The 18,130-nt window shown below is 44.0% G+C and overlaps 1 protein-coding gene across 1 annotated transcript in view; it reads left to right on the plus strand.

Annotated features, from left to right (window-relative positions):
* MAN1C1 (mannosidase alpha class 1C member 1) overlaps positions 1-18,130 on the plus strand; it is a 160,655-nt gene that overhangs the window by 31,147 nt on the left and 111,378 nt on the right. Inside the window, exon 2 of the mRNA XM_077481894.1 lies at positions 12,250-12,940. Coding sequence (XP_077338020.1) covers positions 12,374-12,940 — 567 coding nt within the window. The 5' untranslated portion in view covers positions 12,250-12,373. The remainder of the gene's footprint in view (positions 1-12,249; positions 12,941-18,130) is intronic.

Genomic DNA, 18,130 nt, shown 5'->3' on the forward strand with positions numbered 1-18,130 from the left:
CGGATCTCCCCCCGCAGCGGTGTGAACCGGGCCTAAAGCGGTATTAAATCCAAAAGCAAATATTTATTATACTGCAACTTACCAGTGATAAAACTATCGCATTTTGTTTTCTCTTTTAGGCTTTCTTTCTAGACAGTTTTTTTTTTTCCGAATTAGAATTCAGACAGATTTTTAAGAATTGCAATAGTAACGAATTTAAATGAATTTGAAATATCGAATCAAAAATTCAGATGAAATTTGAATAGATTTAAAATCAAATTTGAATATTTTTTGAATGGAACTCAAATAGTTTTCAAATATAATTTGAATTTCTGAAGAGAATAAAATAGAATAGAACAGAAACAAATAGAATAGAAAATAAATGAACATGATATAATAAAGTAAATCAGAACAGAATAGAAAATAAAAGAATAGAAAAAAATGGATAGAATAGAAAATAAAAGAATAGTGTAAAACAGAACAAAAAATAGAATAGTAAATAAAAGAACCAAAGAAAATAGAATGGAAAACAAAGGAATAGAATTGAATAAGGAAATAGAATAGAATATAACCATCTTCTGAAAGTCAAATTTCCAATAGAATATATTTGAATTCAAATAGAACTTAAAAAAATAGAATAAAAAATTAAAGAATATAACCATTTTCCAAAATTACAAATAAAATAACATTTATTTTTGAATAGAAAATAATAGATTTGAATAGAATAGAAAATAAAATAATATAATTTACTTTTATCCCAAAAGGAACAAATCCGTCACTATAACTGCTTATAAAGTGTTAGCTGCAGTTTGTTAGTGTATTTAAATCTTACACTCCCTTCCCACCCAGATTCTTCTATTGTGCCCCTGTGATCATTTATCCAGAGTGGAAGCACTCTAATACAGGAGGTGAGTTACTGCCTAGATCACCAGGTGGAAAGAAAAGGAAGAAACCCTAAAAAAAAAAAAAAAAAAAGTGAATGCAGTCACCACATTTAATGATTAGTTAGCTGCAATATATTACATTTTTGGTTTTCGGTTTCATACCATTTTAAAATAGTAATACCTTACTTTTTTTTAACATAAAGAAAGATTGCGCCATGGTCCGTGACCTAATTCTCTTGCTAAAATCAACCAAAATGTTGACCAATGACATCATCACTAACTGACTTTTCAGGCTCCTGTGGAGAAACGGGTACACAGGAAGTATTATCATGTACACTACAAGTTCCAGCATTGAATGTCCCTGAGACAAAAAGCATTTTTATGGCTGATTTAATAAGTGTTCTAGGTTCATTACATAAAAAAAAAAAAAGATTTAAGTGCAGTCGTGCTTTAACTATTAACTAAGACTATTTCTATTTATTTTGGATATAGAGAGGTTGTGTTAGATTTTTCTTTTACTACTCTGTGGCCCCATTAGGGAAGCATGCTTCAGCTCTTGTACTGGTGACAAAGTGTTAAAAGAGCAAGGGGTGGGAATGAATCTCCAAGAGGGGCACTATAATAAAAACAATGTAAGCATAGCTAAACCCAAGAACAAAAATGTAATAGATTGCAGTTTATCAGGGGCAGCCCATACATTGAATTTTTTTTTTTTTTTTTTTCACTTAACCAGATGACTGAATGAAAAAAATGTTCCGATTCCCACATCCACACTCGATGCAGATGAGGGAATCCTTCCTGCTGTGGTATTTCATTCTGACAGCCGCCCGCCATTAGAATTCAATGATCAGTGTTTCAGTCGGGGTCGGCGCCTGCATAATGCAGCCAAGGCATCCGCCTGAGGGCGCCAGGAGAGGGGGGGGCGCCAAAGCCAGGGGTTACCCAAGAAGTGCTTATGCTGACGGCCTGCCCTGCTCACACCTCTACCCAGCTCAGCACACTGGCAGGCGGTGCTGCACAGCCAAGGCCGAGTGCTGTTAGCTTCAGCCACTGACTTCCACACCAGTGCAGAAGCTCACTTGCTCGCCACTACCGACTCAAGTCCTGGCCCTGCCTACTGCACTGCTCCTTCTCTCTGGCAGATACAGGACCAGGCCAGGGCCGCCTGTATATTCACAGTGCACAGAGATCTGTGGAGGACCGAGTGCATCACCTGACCAGGAGAATGAACACCGGTGGGGCGGGAGGATGTTTATGTACACGGAGCAGCATGGCAACATTAGGCCCTTACACAAAGGTAAGGGGGTAGCACTGCATGGGGGTGCTATGGATGGATGGATCATCACTGTCAATGAGAGCCAGTCATGATCTGTGATCAGCACATACGGTAGAACTGCCATCTAATGGCCAGGACAGAGCAATTTACTGCAAGGGCTAAGACATCACTATGAATGGTAGCATGACATTGTAATCTGTAGTGAGGATCCAGGGTGGGCATCCTTTATCCAGGCCACAGCAATAAGGATTATTATGAATGGGAGCCTGGCATGGTCATGGTGCTGTCATCACCTGTCCAGGACATAATCATAATGCCCGCTCTGCACCCCCAGCTGGGAGATTTTTATCAATAGAAGCCTTGCTATTGTGATCTGTGCTAAGCATCCAGGGTTGTCATGTTTTGTCCAGGCTATAGTAATAGGTCTCTCTATAGCCTCTGGCCATCCCTTGTGACATGCCCACAGCCTCTATGAACGTCCCTTGTGCCATGTCCGCAGCCTCTGGCCGTCCCTTGTGCCATGTCTGCAGCCTCTGGCCGTCCCTTGTGCCATGTCTGCAGCCTCTGGCCGTCCCTTGTGCCATGTCCGCAGCCTCTGGCCATCCCTTGTACCATGCCTACAGCCTCTCTGACCATCCCTTGTGTCATGTCCACAGCCTCTCTGACTGTCCCTTGTATCATGTCCGCATACTCTCTGACTGTCCCTTGTGCCATGTCCGCAGCCCCTGGCCATCCCTTGTGCCATGTCCACAGCCTCTGGCCGTCCCTTGTACCATGCCCACAGCCTCACTGACCATCCCTTGTGTTATGTCCACAGCCTCTCTGACTTTCCCTTGTGCCTTGTCTGCATTCTCTGACCATCGCTTGTGACATGTCCACAGCCTCTAGTCTCTATCCATTTAATTTTTGCCTCAGAGTTCTCCTTTACATTCGGGTCCACAGAGTTCCCCCAACACTGTATGGGGGAACTCTGCGCAGGGTTATATTAACCTGACCTTCATGTAAATGGAGAAATATGTTTTTTGCCTTTTGTTATAACTTTTTGACACCACTGCAACATGCTATGTATCCCGGGTTCTACAGTCAACAAGGGGTGACGGGTGGAACAATGGGTGGGGGCACCAATATGCACCTTTGCCTGTGTAGACAAAAATCCTTGCACCAGCCCTGGATGCAGGCTATAGCTGGCAGCACTGATCGTTCAGGAAAAATCTCACAGGGTGCTTGTACACAAGTCCATTGATAGACTGACTTATGAACAACAAGCCTGCCCATTTATAGATTGAAATTTGGCCAGTCCCTGCTGAACTGGCTGAATTTGAATCCATGTATGGCCGGCTTTATTCCTTAGATGTGGAGGGTGTATAAGTTTTAATTTTGTTTATTTTCACATGGTGATCCTGCCAGTAACACACTCCCTGTACTTAGCTGACGATAATAATGTAATGTTTTATGGCTATAGTGGAGTGGCGTTGTCACTTTAGGACAGGACTACTGCAGACTCGCAAACTACAATATAGTGGAGTGGCGTTGTCACTTTAGGACAGGACTACTGCAGACTCGCAAACTACAATATAGTGGAGTGGCATTGTCACTATTGGACAGGACTATTACAGACTGGCAAACTACAATTTATTACATGTTTTGTTCTTGGGTTTTGATATTTTCTAAGTAAAGCCGACCATAAATGGATCGAATCCCCGCCAGTTGAGCAGGGACTGACCAAGATTCGATCCATCTATGGGCAGGCTGGTTGTACCCAATTTGATCCATCAACCGACTTGGGTAGAACCAGCCTATGGGATTTTTCACAGGCGATTCATTGTATTCAGCCAGCCAAGATGGCTTCCTACTGGCAGAACACAATAGAGCTGCAGGAGGGATTCCACTATCAACACTTCAAACTCCAGCAAAAATAGACCCTATCAGCAACAGTAGATCTCCCAGTCACCAGCAACAATAGACTCTTCCCTCAACAGAAGATCTCACCCAGCAAGATAAGACATCCCCAAGCAACAATAGACCCCCCACAACAATAGATCCCCACCAGAGACAATAGACCCCCAGCACACCCCAGCACCCCTTGCCATTACATATATTCAGTGTTGAAGATGTCAGAACTGCATTCCCCTGCATTCCTGCTGAAAATAATTCTAAGTTTTGGTGACGTTAAATTGCTTCTCACACAAATCAAGTACTTTTCTAAAAACAGGAAATGTCTGCACGCAGTTGTACACCAATGCAGGTTCACTTCACTAAAGGTAAAATTATTAATTTAGTAAATCACCCCCCCCCCCCCCCCTACAATCAGCTCCTCGTGGAAATGTAATACTTTTAAATACTTTTCCTTGTTGCTTGCCTATCAAGTACTGCAATACGCATTAATTGTTGCCTTTTGCTCTTGCCTATGACCGGGGACTGCATTAAAGAGCAAAGGGAGCAAATATGAAATGATTATCTTATCTGTCAGCAGCAGAATGATGCTTCCTAAAATTAAGAAAAAACTACAACCACAATGTAAAATAAAAGAAGAAATCCTTTGACAACATACACATTAACACAGAAAATGTGGTCATTCGAAAACTACATACATTGATCCTTTTATGACTGGTTTCCATCCCAACCTTATCTGAAATTGCCGTATTTATCGGCGTATAACAAGTTTAGGAGGGAATTTAAAATAAAAAAACTTTTAGAAGGGAAGTTTAAGGAAAAAAAACTTACATTTAAATGCCCATCAATGCATTAGTGTCATTTGCAGCCTTCCATTGCAGTACCTGAATTTGACTTGGTATTTACCTTTTCCAGTCTCCATGTGGGATTTGTAGGAGGGAAAAGCAATACAATGAATCAATTATTTTATGTGCAGAAGCATGCTGTGATGTACTGTACCTCTTTTCACTGTCCAGTCACAGACTGTGATGGTACCTGGGATTAAAGGAGGTGGGTTGAATGATGCTGGCTCCCTTACTGATTACATCTAGTGGCAGAGAAAAAGTGATGTGGGGAAAATGGCTGAATGAAAATAAATATAGTCGCATAAATATACTTTTTATTGTGTTATTTTTTGGCTGGAGGTCTGATTTAAAGAGTTTATTCTGCTTTTTGCCTTCCTAGGTCCCTCCCTCTCATCTTCATCAACACGCTAATAACATTTTTAATAAAATCTTTCTGATATCAATATATATATACCGTATATTTGACCTAATGACATTATCTCTGGATCTCTGCAATAAAAGCAGATCATGGCTGGTGGGAAGGTTCAGCAGGATTCTATTCATAGTTTCCTGAAAACATTAGTCTGCCTTAGTACTCCTCTCAAAAGCCTTGATGAAAACAGTGGGCAGGCTCCTGGGAGTAGTTATGCAAATATCAAAATGTCTTTTTAATATGTGGATGTCAGTTTGGAGTAGTGGATTTTGGCAGACAGATGCATTTGCATGTAGATTACCCTAGGTAATGCCCACATGTCATGCTGAGCCTCCATGATTAAAGAAAAATGAAATCCAATGAATGAATGAGGTGGGCCAGAAATAGTAAGGCTGGGAAGGAAATCCTAGATGTTTCTGGACATTCTCCAGCCAGGAAATGAGCAAGCTCCGTCTGAGGTCCCGGTCACACTTAGACGGTTAAGATTCCAAATCATAGCAAAACACTTGATGCGCATTCAGGTGCCATTCATCCTGAATGGTACTCCAAATGCAGTGTGATTTTGCTGCAATTGTCATGCAACGAAACACATGAGAACCACATCAAAACGCATTTGCAAAAATTAGCCTGGCTCAGGGCAAAAATTTGCTCCCTGAGGTTCTTTGCTTTGACAAACGCGCAATGGGCAGCCCTTTCAAGTGAATGCGTGACACGTGTGAAAATCACAAGCGGGAATGCTTGTTCCCATTATGCGGTGTGTGAATGGGGTTTCATTGCTGCAGCTTCTAATGCACACTGTGAGAGGCACAAATGTATGACTGTATCCTAAATAAAAAAAAGTTTTCTAATATTTAGAATATAAAATCAGAATCCAATTATGAATCTGCATTGGCTATGTAAGCCTACAGAAGACAAAACAGAGCAAATGCCGATCCCTATGGTAACAAAACCTTTGTGATCACTTTGAAATATTCATTAAATGCATCTTGTTCTCAGTATAGAGAAAGAAAACGGGAAAATTGTTGAGATCTCAGACTTCTGCATTAAAGTGGTATGAAGAACAATGACAATGTACAAAATAGAGAAGCCCATGGCAAATAATCAGAAGGCATCTTTTATTTATATAACTCCAATACACTGAGTGGGTTTCTTGGGGTTACTGCATTTTGCATTGTCATTGCAACTTGCTCTGCCTTAATAGGTCTCAGTGTAGTGATTATCCTTTTCTTGTTTAATGTTTTCAAGTTGTGCCTAATGCACTTAGTCATAAAACATGAACCTTAGAACCAAGCTTTCCACAAGCTATAGGAAGAGTATGCTCAAAGCAAACACTTTCCACTAAGGGGGGATGCCCATTTACTCACCATGCAAAGCTACTGTACATATGTAGACACTTTTACCTCCTTGAATTCCTAAACATTCCCAGGAAGAAACGTTTTTATACATTACTCCCTCAGTGGCTCAGATAAGCCACACCTGATGGGACAGAGGTAGCTGGGCAAATGATCTGCAGCCGGGTGAGAGATCCTCCACTGCCAGTGCTGGTGTGCAGGCTGTCAGGCCAGAGCCTAACAGTAGGTAGCTTCTCCAAAAAAAACAGCTACTGTGGGGGGCCCATCCCAATTGCTACCAGAATACTCCGGTTTCGGTGGGGCAGTGTTGGTTCTTTATCCTTGGATCATTTCAAATGCCTACTTGTATTACCAGAGTTGCCCTGATTATCACTGTGAAGGACATTGTCTATGAGCACTATTTTACTGGATTAGTAATTGTCAGCTTGACTCACTGTTGCTTATATAGTTCTATAGAGCCTTTGCTATGCAGCCAAATTTAGCCCTGATTGAATCACAGAGACATTGCTGTGAAGAGTTCATGTTTGTGCAGCTTTCATTATTCTTCAATGTATGCATGTTTTGCCATATGAAAGCTATTTAGCACTATTGCTTCTAACTCTGCACCTGTTTAGTAAAGTGCAAGTTACTGTTACTCTCTGTCTAATCAGTTGGCCAACTAACCATTCTGTTAAACCATTGGTAAAGTTGCAAAATTCTGGACATTATTGAAACGGGGTGGCACATTGGTGTAGGGGTTAGCACTCTCACCTAGTAGTAAGAAGGGTTGCTGGTTCGAATCCCAACCACAACACTACCTGCCAGGAGTTTGCATGTTCTCCCTGTGCCTGCGTGGGTTTCCTCCGGTTAATGCAGTTTTCTCCCACCATCCAAAGACATGCAGGTAGGTTAATTGGCTTCTGTCCAAAATTGGCCTTAGTATATGAATGGAGACCTTGGATTGTGGGCTCATTGAGGGCAGGGATGTGAGTGTGCAATGTACAGGGATAGGGACAATTGTAGACACTCACTCAGGATGGACTGGTGTCTTTATTCAACCTAACTATGAAACTATGAAATCCATACCTTTTTTATGAAAGTTGCAGAATTACCATGTCAAAAATAGTGCCGATGCAGGTGATGTGTTGTGGCCACCAGGCCATGCCAGGGTAGCAGCTTTACTATAACATGGCTAACAAAGGCTTTGGCCCAGGGAGACAGCACTGTCAGGGAGCTGCTTACAGCATCCTTAATATTATGTAGACATTAACATAATCACATGCTAATAAAAGGTACTAAATCAGCACTATTTCAGGTGTACTAATAAACTGTCTTTCAGTTCTCTGCCCCCAACTTCAGTTGGCCTTGAATAGCTACTAAGGTTAGTACTAAGTGTGGTAGGCAGAAAGCGGCACCAGACAGTTGGTCTAGGGTGGCAGATTGTATATATCTGGCCCCTTTGGCAAACCCAGATGAAACTACAGGCAATACTGATCTGGAACAAGAATGCTTATTAGCATTTCTGTCCTCTAACATTCTGGTGCCTTGAAGAGCTTGAGAGAAGCTGCTGACAAAGGACATTGCATAGAGATTTCCGTTGCTCAGCTATTCAAGGTACTTGAGACTGTGCTGCTATATAGGGTCAAAGGCTCAATATATTATTTGGAGGTTGCTAATGAATTATTGATACACTTTCAACTTTGCTGTTTGAAGTATGCTCTTAACCGCCTGCCAACCAGCCACCGTGATTATAATGTGGCAGGTCGGCACGAGCTGTACGTTGGTCCCTTAAGGCGGGATAGCAGGCTCGCGTGTGCGCTGGAGGGTGCCGATGCGTGTGACCATCCGTTGCAGTGACCGTCCGTTGTGATGACCGCTGGCTACGAGCGTTCACGGGCATGAGTGCCAGAACAGGGACATTTGTGTAAACGGGAGATTTTGAGTTCCTACTAGCTAGGAACAACAATCTGTCATTTTCTCCAGTCACTCCCACCCCCCCTACAGTTAGAACACACATTAGAGACCACAGTTAACCCTTGATCGCCCACTAGTGTTAACCCCTTCTCTACCAGTGACATTTACACAGTAATCAGTGCATTTTTTATAGCAACGATCGCTGTATAATTGTCAATGGTCCCAAAAATGTGTGAAAAGTGTCCGATCTGTCTGCTATTGTCGCAGTCCCAATAAAAATCTCTGATCACCGCAATTACTAGTAAAAAAATAATAATAAAAATGCCATTCATTTTTCTCCTGTTTTGTAGACGCTATAACTTTTGCGCAATCCAATCAATATACGCTTATTGCGATTTTTGGAGAAAATGTCAGTGGGGTCCGTTTTAGATGCGGCACCTCATCCCAAAAGGTAATTACAAAAATTAATATTTGGGAAAAGAGGGGATTATTACGGTGCCAAAACAATCAAGGGGATAACAGTTATTCTATACAAATTTTATTACAGCATAATTTAAACCAAAAATCCACACTACAAATAAATACAAATAGTCAATTAAAATTCAGGGAGCACAAAAGATATTATGTAGGACCTGAATAGTGATGGCCTTAATGTGCTGCTGGGTCAAGTCTTCCCAAATGGGAAGACTTGACAAAATATTGTGTTTTATTCAAAATTGTCGCTATTTTTTTGTTTATAGCGCAAAAAATAAAAACTGCAGAGATGATCAAATACCACCAAAAGAAAGCTCTATTTGTGGGAAAAAGGGACTTAAATTTTGTTTAACCACTTCAATACAGGGCACTTTAGCCCCCTTCCTTCCCAGCCCAATTTTCAGCTTTCAGCGCTCTAGCGCTTTCAGTGACAATTGCGCAGTCATGCTACACTGTACCCAAATGAAATTTTTATCGTTTTGTTCGCACAAATAGAGCTTTATTTTGGTGTTATTTATTCACGACTCCGTTTTTATTTTTTGCGATATAAGTGCAAAAAAGCGGAAATTTGAAAAAAAAACAATATTTTCTTTTTTCTATTTTAAAAGAAATCCAATAAAATCAAATTTTGTCATAAATTTAAGCCAAAATGTATTCTGCTACATGTTTTTGGTAAAAAAAATTCCGTTAAGTGTATAATAATTGGTTTGTGTGATCACGGACATATGTACGCAAATGATCATGTACATATGTGTGCAGGTGATCACGTACATATGTGTGCAGATAATCATTGGGACATGTGATTTTAGTGGGACATATGTGGGGGACATGTTTTTATTATTAGGGACATGTGTTTTTATTATTTGGGGACATGTATGTTTTGGGGACATGTGTGGGGACATTGTGTTTATACTGTGTGGTGTGTTTACTGTGTGGTGATTTGTGTGTACACTAGACTGGTGATTAGTGAGTAAAAAGCTGTAAAAACAGCTCATACTCACTGATCATCAGCCGGCTGCAGCGATCTGCTCTCCTCTCCTCAGCGATGACTTCTGTGTGAGGAGAGGAGGAGCCGATTGCCTAGCAACCGGCTGTTTGTTTACATCACATGACGGCCGTGATTGGACACGGCCGTCATGTGATCAGGAGGGCCAATCACAGAGCCCTCCTGCCGATCTGAGATGCGCCGTGTCCGGGTGACACGGACGCATCGGGATCGCGCCGCTGCGCGGGCACGCGCGCGCGATCCCGCTCCTTCTGATGGACGTTCCTGAACGTCCTATCAGGAGTAGACGGCTCCCACCCGGCCGTATATGTGCATTGGCCGGGTGGGAAGTGGTTAAAAATAGCGTCGCACGACCGTGCAATTGTCATTTAAAGCGATGCAGTGCTGTATCACAAAAAATGGCCTGGTCATTGAACAGCCAAATCTTCCAGGGCTGAAGAGGTTAAAGGGTCACAATAAGTTTGCTGATTCTTAAAGGCCTGGGATGTTTTGCTGTTTTTTTGGGGTATTCTGTGCCCTAACCCTCTCCACAAGATATTGAGCTAATAAACCAAGTGACTAGAGCCTGATTGTCACCACTGGCACTTCAATGTGTTTGGTGCATCAACAGAGTAAGTCACCATTGAGAAAGCAGGACAGCCTGTGAAATTCTAGCCAATCATGAGGAGTGAATCCACACTTATGTCAGGGCCTAAATGTACTGAAGATATTTGATCAGCCTTACAGGCAACTAGCATTTTCAGAAGGTTATTAGCACTGCCAGACTACGTATTTCTATCAGTAAAGGTTTCTTTCAAAATGTTGTTTTTTTTCTAGCCGTTTCCTCTTTAGCAACCCTTTTGGCAAACTGTAACTGACACTCCCTGCCTTTTTTTTTAGTACAAAAAAAATTCTAGGAATGTGTTTTTGCTGATCCTAAAATACTATGTATTTCACTAGGATTTAATCACTTATAGTTCTGCCCATAACTTTAATCAAATGAATACTATTCTCTGTGGTAAGGAGCAATTAAAAATTCAGCAATTACATCTATGAAGGATGTTTATTTGAATGTCACACAATTAGCTTTGACTTCTTGGCTTTCTCTTGTGGTTCCTTTTATCATCATTATTTTTTACACCCTCTTGCAGTCTTGATGCATCTAATTCTCATTTAGATAATGTTAATATTTAGCAGCCAGTAGAACATTTAACTCATTGTTATCTGCTCAAAACGGAAATACTACTTTGGTCTTGCCACTATGAAGTAATTGCTATTTTATATGGAAAAATTACTAGACTGATTATTTGTGCCTAGAAAAATGAATTTATTAAATATTGTATTTAAGAAACTGCCAATGTGTCTTTGTGGTTCCAAGGGACCCCTTTAATCAGGGTTTATAAAATGCTTGAAGGTTTATAATATGGTCAGTATAGTTATATTAGTCCTGGAGTAGATAACGTAATGCAACTTAAGTCCGTGGATGCGCCAGCGGCACTATATGGGACTATTATAACTGCAGTGTCCAAAATCATCCATCATTTCAAAAGACCCTGTTAAAAGGGGCCCTTTGGAACTCTTACAACATGTTGGCTGTTACTTGAATTTAATAAAGGTTGTTCTTAAGTTTAATAAAGATTTTTTTTTTTCTGGACACAATTAACCTGTTGCTTTCCTCCAGATATCATCAACATCTTTGAGACAAGAGCCTCGTTTATGGCCCCTGTCTTTTGAAGAGCTTCCTAGTTAATAGCTTTACACCAGACAACACTCCCAATCACGATTCCCACTTGAACTTAAGTGATTCAGCTTTCCACAACTTCATCTTTCTATCATAGCCAAAGATATGACATAATTTGAAGATTATTACTAAACTGCATACTGTCAGCAGACATAGAAATCGTGAAAGAGTTTTGCAGGCTGCCTATGGTTTTTACATAAGTTTGCGTGTTTACTGGATATTTCATAATGGTATATGTGCTAATGGGAATAAAGTGGGCCCATTCCTTGCTCCTCTTCCATGTAACTATTGGGTTTGGAGTGACACATAACATACTGTAGATATGGATGAGCTATAAAGAAACAAAGACCAAATATTGATTACAATCCATCTGTTGTTTTATGAGTATAGGCCACAAAACAGACTTTAATTTGCCTCATAATTTTATTGTTGCATTTATATTTTGTTGTGTGTTAAAATTAATATCTGAAATGACCTTTCATTCTAACAACACCAGATTTATTTTATTTAAACAGGTGGGAATTTTCTAGCTGCTTCATGACTCAACACTACTGAACCATTTAATAGAGATTTAAAGACAAAATAAGATGTCTATGCAATTACAAAACGAACATTTGTCACCGAAGTACAATTAATGAGATGCAAATTAAAAACATGTTCTTGAGAAAGATTTCTGGGATATTTCCAGCTGGATTTGGACTTCGCCTTTCTCAGAAATTTGTGTTCTTATTATTTTTATCAGGAATTATCACACTTTGTTTCGGGACATTGTTCCTCTTACCAGACACATCAAAGTTTAAAAGGATATTTTTATCAGGTACCCAGAGCCAGAGTGGTGAACGAATACACAGCTATGCTAATAAGAAAATGAACAAAAAAACTGTAGACGATCAAAAGTCTCTGATTCGGAATACAAATCAGGAAAAGTGGAGATCCAAAGATGAGTTTGATGTGAACATGAAACCATTGGGATTTCTAGTTCACAACTACGAAACACTCAAAGAAGACAATTCACTGCACAGAGAGCATATCGTAGCTGCCAAAGCCAAAAATAAAGACAATGAAATATCTCCAGCTCAAAGGAACCAAGCTGAGCTTATATTTGATTATAACGCTTTCAAAAAATCTCTTAAATATCCACCACTCGGAAATCATCACAAACAGAAAGACCCAGAAACACGGGAAAGAAGAAATAAAATAAAAGAGGTAACTTTTTCATCGTTATCATTGTATATGATTCAGAATCATAGTACTTGCTATTTCATCATTTTATTTATTTTTGCTGCATGCCAAGGTTTCTACTATCATTTGTAACTGTGTGATAGGGTCTGTTTTTTATGGTTTATGGTTCATGCTGATTGGCTGAATCACACTAAAGCAAACCTAATTTTGCAGGGGTATCCATCAGTAAAAACAAATTATTGCTCAGTGTCAAAGTTTCTGTTGTTGCAAAGGGGTAGTAGATCCTATTATATTAGTTCTAGCAGCTGGGAAGGAACTGGGAGATTGGGTGAAGAAATTTTATTTTGTTAACAATTTGGTGGCACGCGGAAATGTTGTTGCCAGCGGTGCACTATACTGGTAAAAGTATATACATACTGCTCCAAATTATTGCTTTGGGTGTTTCTAGTGAAGGAAACTGTCAAAAAACAACTTAAAAATACATTATAGGCAATTGTGGCCAACGTTTGGGGAAATCCCCTTTTTATTACTGTATTATTGTGCCTCCTGTCCACAAAGCCCATTCTATAAAGACATGGGGGTTGTTTTACTGAAATCAAAAAGGCTGTTCACTTTGTAAGGGAATTTTTTATTAGCTTAGTAAATAATATAAAGCTCTGCTGACTTCCATCATCAAATAATGTGAAAACAAAAATGCATTTTATTTTCCTTGCATGTGATTCACTGTTTTTTGCACCACATTCACTAAGTTCAGTAAAATTTAAGTTGTAGGGGGGCGTGACCGGAAGTCGACCCGGATGGCAGCCTAAATCTCCTGCTCTCCCTCCAGCCTCTGCTACACCGCACCTATGGGGAAAATCCAGCCCCATCCGATGGGGAAATCTAGGGCCACACGGTCCTCCAGCTCCAGGGGACCTCCCGCAGCCTCGTTGGGCACAGCCACGGACCTCCGGTCCTTTTTCTCCACGACGGAGCTCCCGACCGACGGACCTCCCAAAATGGCGCCGGCGGCCGCAGCCGCGCCGGCGCGGGCTCCTTCTCCGGCCCGCAGGGTGCATCCAAACATCCAGCATGGACCGGGGGATCGAGGGACACCGCGGCTGACATCCCCGGGCCCGGAGGCCTCCGGTGCGGTGAGTCGAACCCCGGTCCCGCCCGCCTCTGAGGCCATCCAGCTAGGCCTGCGGCCTACCACGCCGCCCAAGCCGCCCCCAGGGCACAAGACTAGGCCCCCCCTGGGACCCTCTCTATCCCCATGCTGCTCGGCACCGCAGTCCCCCCACCGCACGCCTGCAGCTCTGGACGCCGGCGGGGAGTTCCTGTGCGGGACTGGACGGATCGGGGAGGGGGGTGGACTAGGCCTGGGGCCCTCTGGCAGTAGGTCCCCCCCACCTCCGGACACTCAGTGCTCTTTGGCCTTGCCCAGGATGCTCCGGACGCCCCCAGACTCCAGTGCTGGGTCCGAGGGGTCCCCCCTTTCTTTTGCGGCTGAGGACTTCCCTGCCCTCCCCCCCCCGAGGAGCCCCTGTCCTGGGCGTACCGGGAGCCCGGGGGAATGGACGGACCCCTGCTGAACCCTGACTCGGGGTCGCCCCCACCTAAGTCTCAGGATACCAGGGGACGACACCAGCCACCTCTCTTGGCCCATGCTTCAGAGTGGCCGGGGGTCTGGGATTCTCCCCCTGAGCATGCCCCCTCCTCTCGCACTGCTGGACCCGTGGACCCTAGGCCACTGTCGCCACGTCATCGCATAGACCGGGACGACCCGGGAGACATGACCACAACACCACCGCACCCTCAGTGGCAATTATACTTACAAGCGATCCCTACCAAAGAGGATTTTAAACAATTGATTGAAGATGTCAAATCCACGTGTCGGGCGGAAATACAAATGCTCCACTCTGGCCTTAAGCACCTTGCGGACAGGGTGGAGATGGCTGAAGAGGAGATACAAGAAGCCAAAATTGCGGTCCACAAAACCCAAACGCAAGGGGCTGAACACCATCTGCTCCTGAGAGATATGCAGCGCCATGTGGAGGACTTGGACAACAGGGGGCACCGGCACAACATCAGAGTGCGTGGGGTTCCGGAGTCAGAGGGCCCGGAGGACGCTCAGATTATCTTGCAGGAACTATTCAACACTCTCCTCGGAGAACCCCCCACTAAATTTATTGAGATGGATAGAGCTCATAGGGCCCTACGCCCCAAAAATGCTACTTCTGGCCCCAGGGACTTTATTTGCAGAGTCAACTCGTTCCACCTTAAGGAGGATATCCTGCGACAAGCACGTTTAGCCCGTGAGGTGTCTTTCCGGAACCGCCCAGTGCAACTTTTTCCGGACCTCTCCTGGATTACGCTGCAAAAACGTAGACTTCTCCAACCCTTGCTCCGCACCCTGCAAGACGCCCAGATCCCTTACCGCTGGGGTTTCCCATTTAGCCTCACTGCCAAACATCAGGGTAAATCGGCCTCTCTGCGGTATCCTGAAGATCTGCCGACTTTCTGTGAAGATCTGGGCATCCGCCCCCCCCGGCTTCCCGATTGGGACCTCATCGCTACTCAACCCACCCCTTCGACGCTGTGGCAAAAGGTTCCCTCACGCCAACGACCCAGAAACCGGGAAACGCAAAACAAACCTAAGAGACAAGGCCCTGGCTGAAGATCCCGGCCCTTCCTCCCCCCTTTTTTCTTTTCCAAGTGACTCTTATCTTTTCTCATCACTGCCTGGTTGGCCCTCCGCGATCTGTTGCTGGTGGAGATGAAGTTTTGCAGCGTCCCTGACCGCTTAGCGGCATAGTGCTCGGACGTTGTATTGCCCTGGTTCCAGTTGCACTCATTACCCTTTCCCCTTTGGTGCCTTTTCAATAACTTACTGCACTTAGGCTGCTGGTTGGGAGATTCGGGAGAGTGGGTTCCCCCTTGTTCTCACGACCCTCCCCCTAACCCTTTTTTTTTGGGTTGTTTTTCTTTTTTCTTTACTTTATTCATCTTATTTATATTTTAGTGATTTTGCTCCTGTTCAAGTTTTTACACATATTACGCTCCTCTATTCCTCCTTAGGACCTGAATGAGGAGACCTGGACTCCTATGCGGCCACCAGGCCCAGGCCTCGTGCGCTGGGTCTGGTGGCCCCCTGGGAACCCGTGTAGTCCCGGATGACTTTTTTACCCGGGGCCGAATATTGCCCTATGTTTGGTCCGGTTATGGGCCCATGTTTTCATTGCGATGCCTTTCTTGTTGCACTAACGTTTTTCTCCCTTCTCTCACTTTCTATCTCCCCCTCTCTTCTTTCCTCTGTCTTCCTTCCGCTGCCTGCAGGGATCGGACACGTAGTGGCGGGGCCCTACGACCGGAAAGCGTCGGCTCCTGGCTCCTGGCGGTCCCTCTTGGACGTTGTTACCGGGTAAGATTTATTAGACACAGACCGCTCTCCTACCCCCCCCCCCCCCCCCCGGACTTGACTGATGGCTAAGATTCTATCTATGAATGTTCACGGCCTAAATTCAAACAGGAAACGGCATCTGGCACTAAGGGAGTTTAAACAGTCGGGAGCAGATATTAGCCTGGTTCAGGAAACGCACTTTGACAGGGGGGGATCTTTTGTCTTCGCCTCCAGGAGCTTTCCGCTTGCGTATCTATCCTCGGGGTCCCATAAGAGGGCGGGGGTGGCTGTCCTGATCCGACAAGGAGCACCCTTTACCTATGTTGATCATTACAGCGATCCCCGGGGGGGCTTCCTGATACTTAAGGGTACGTGGCAATCACGGCCGATCACCCTGTGTACGCTATACGCCCCTAATGTCCATCAGCATAACTTCCTCTCAAGGGTTTTTGCACGTCTATTTAAGGAAGACCACGGTTATTTGGTGGTGGGAGGAGACTTTAATCTGGCTCACTCGGCCACGGCTGATCGTCAGACGGCGCCCACCCGCGCGCCCTCGCCTAGAGCCCTCCGGGATTCGAGGCTTTTTCGGCAACTCACTCGCCGCTATGCACTGTTTGACGCTTGTCGAGCTCTCCGGCCCGGGGATCGGCAGTACACATACTATTCAGCTCCTCACCATATGCACTCTCGGATTGACTATCTTTTCACTAATAATGCTACGTTGAGAGCGACGCGTGGCGCGTCTATCCTGCCGATCTCCTGGTCAGACCATGCCCCGATCTTACTCACCCTGGATTTAGGCCCCCCGATAACTCGGCCATATAATTGGAAGCTGAACACTTTCCTTCTACAGCACCTTCCCTCCCAATCGGAATTAGCCTTGACCCTGCGTCACTATTTTGTTGAGAACTTGACCCCAGACGTCCCCCTCCCCACTGTGTGGGAAGCCCACAAGGCGGTGATGCGTGGTAGATGCATTGCGCTTTCCTCGGCCTTGAAGCGGGATGTCGGGCCACCAAGCTTAACACCGAGAAGGAACTTAGACAGTTAGAGCAGAAACTGCAGGCCTCACCGACGGTACCACTCCTTAGGAAAATTGTTAGTTTGCGAATGGCGCTGGCGGACCTGGCGCTTCGCCGTGTTGAGAAAGCCCTGCTGAGGATCAAACAGACATACTATGATAGGGGCAATAAAGCACACTCCCTCCTAGCGCGGAAGCTCAAAGACAAAACCCTTCTCTCTGCTCCACACCAGATAAAAACTAGATCTAATGCGGTTGTTTCCCACCCCAAAGACATAGTTGATACGTTTGCTGGCTTTTATGCGGAGCTCTATAATAGTCCTGACATCCCTAGCAACCCTGTGTCGCTGGAGGTTTCACAGCGTATACAGCAGTACTTGTCCGACAGCGCCATTCCCAAAATTAGAGATTCGGACTTGCTCATTTTGAACATGCCCGTCACGGAAGATGAAGTGGAACGGACCATTAAATCCCTCCCCGCACATAAGTCCCCGGGTCCGGACGGCCTGCCCTACGAATATTACAAAGCATTTTCCCCCCTCTTTACTCCGCATATGAGCAGCCTCTTTAATGCTTTTCTACAGAAAACACCCGTCCCCTCAGATATGCAACGTTCCTTCCTTACCTTAATCCCCAAGCCAGATAAGGACCCCATCCATTGCGCGAATTATAGACCCATTGCGTTGTTGAACGCAGACCTAAAAATTTTTACTAAATTGTTATCTCTGCGCCTTAACAAGGTCCTACCCTCTTTGATCCACAAGGACCAAGTGGGCTTTGTCCCCCTCCGACAAGCAGGGGATAACAC

The sequence above is a fragment of the Lithobates pipiens genome, unplaced genomic scaffold (genome assembly GCF_037356315.1).
Source record: "Lithobates pipiens isolate NorthernLeopardFrog02 unplaced genomic scaffold, aLitPip1_a1.2 Scaffold_16, whole genome shotgun sequence".
Taxonomy (NCBI): domain Eukaryota; kingdom Metazoa; phylum Chordata; class Amphibia; order Anura; family Ranidae; genus Lithobates; species Lithobates pipiens.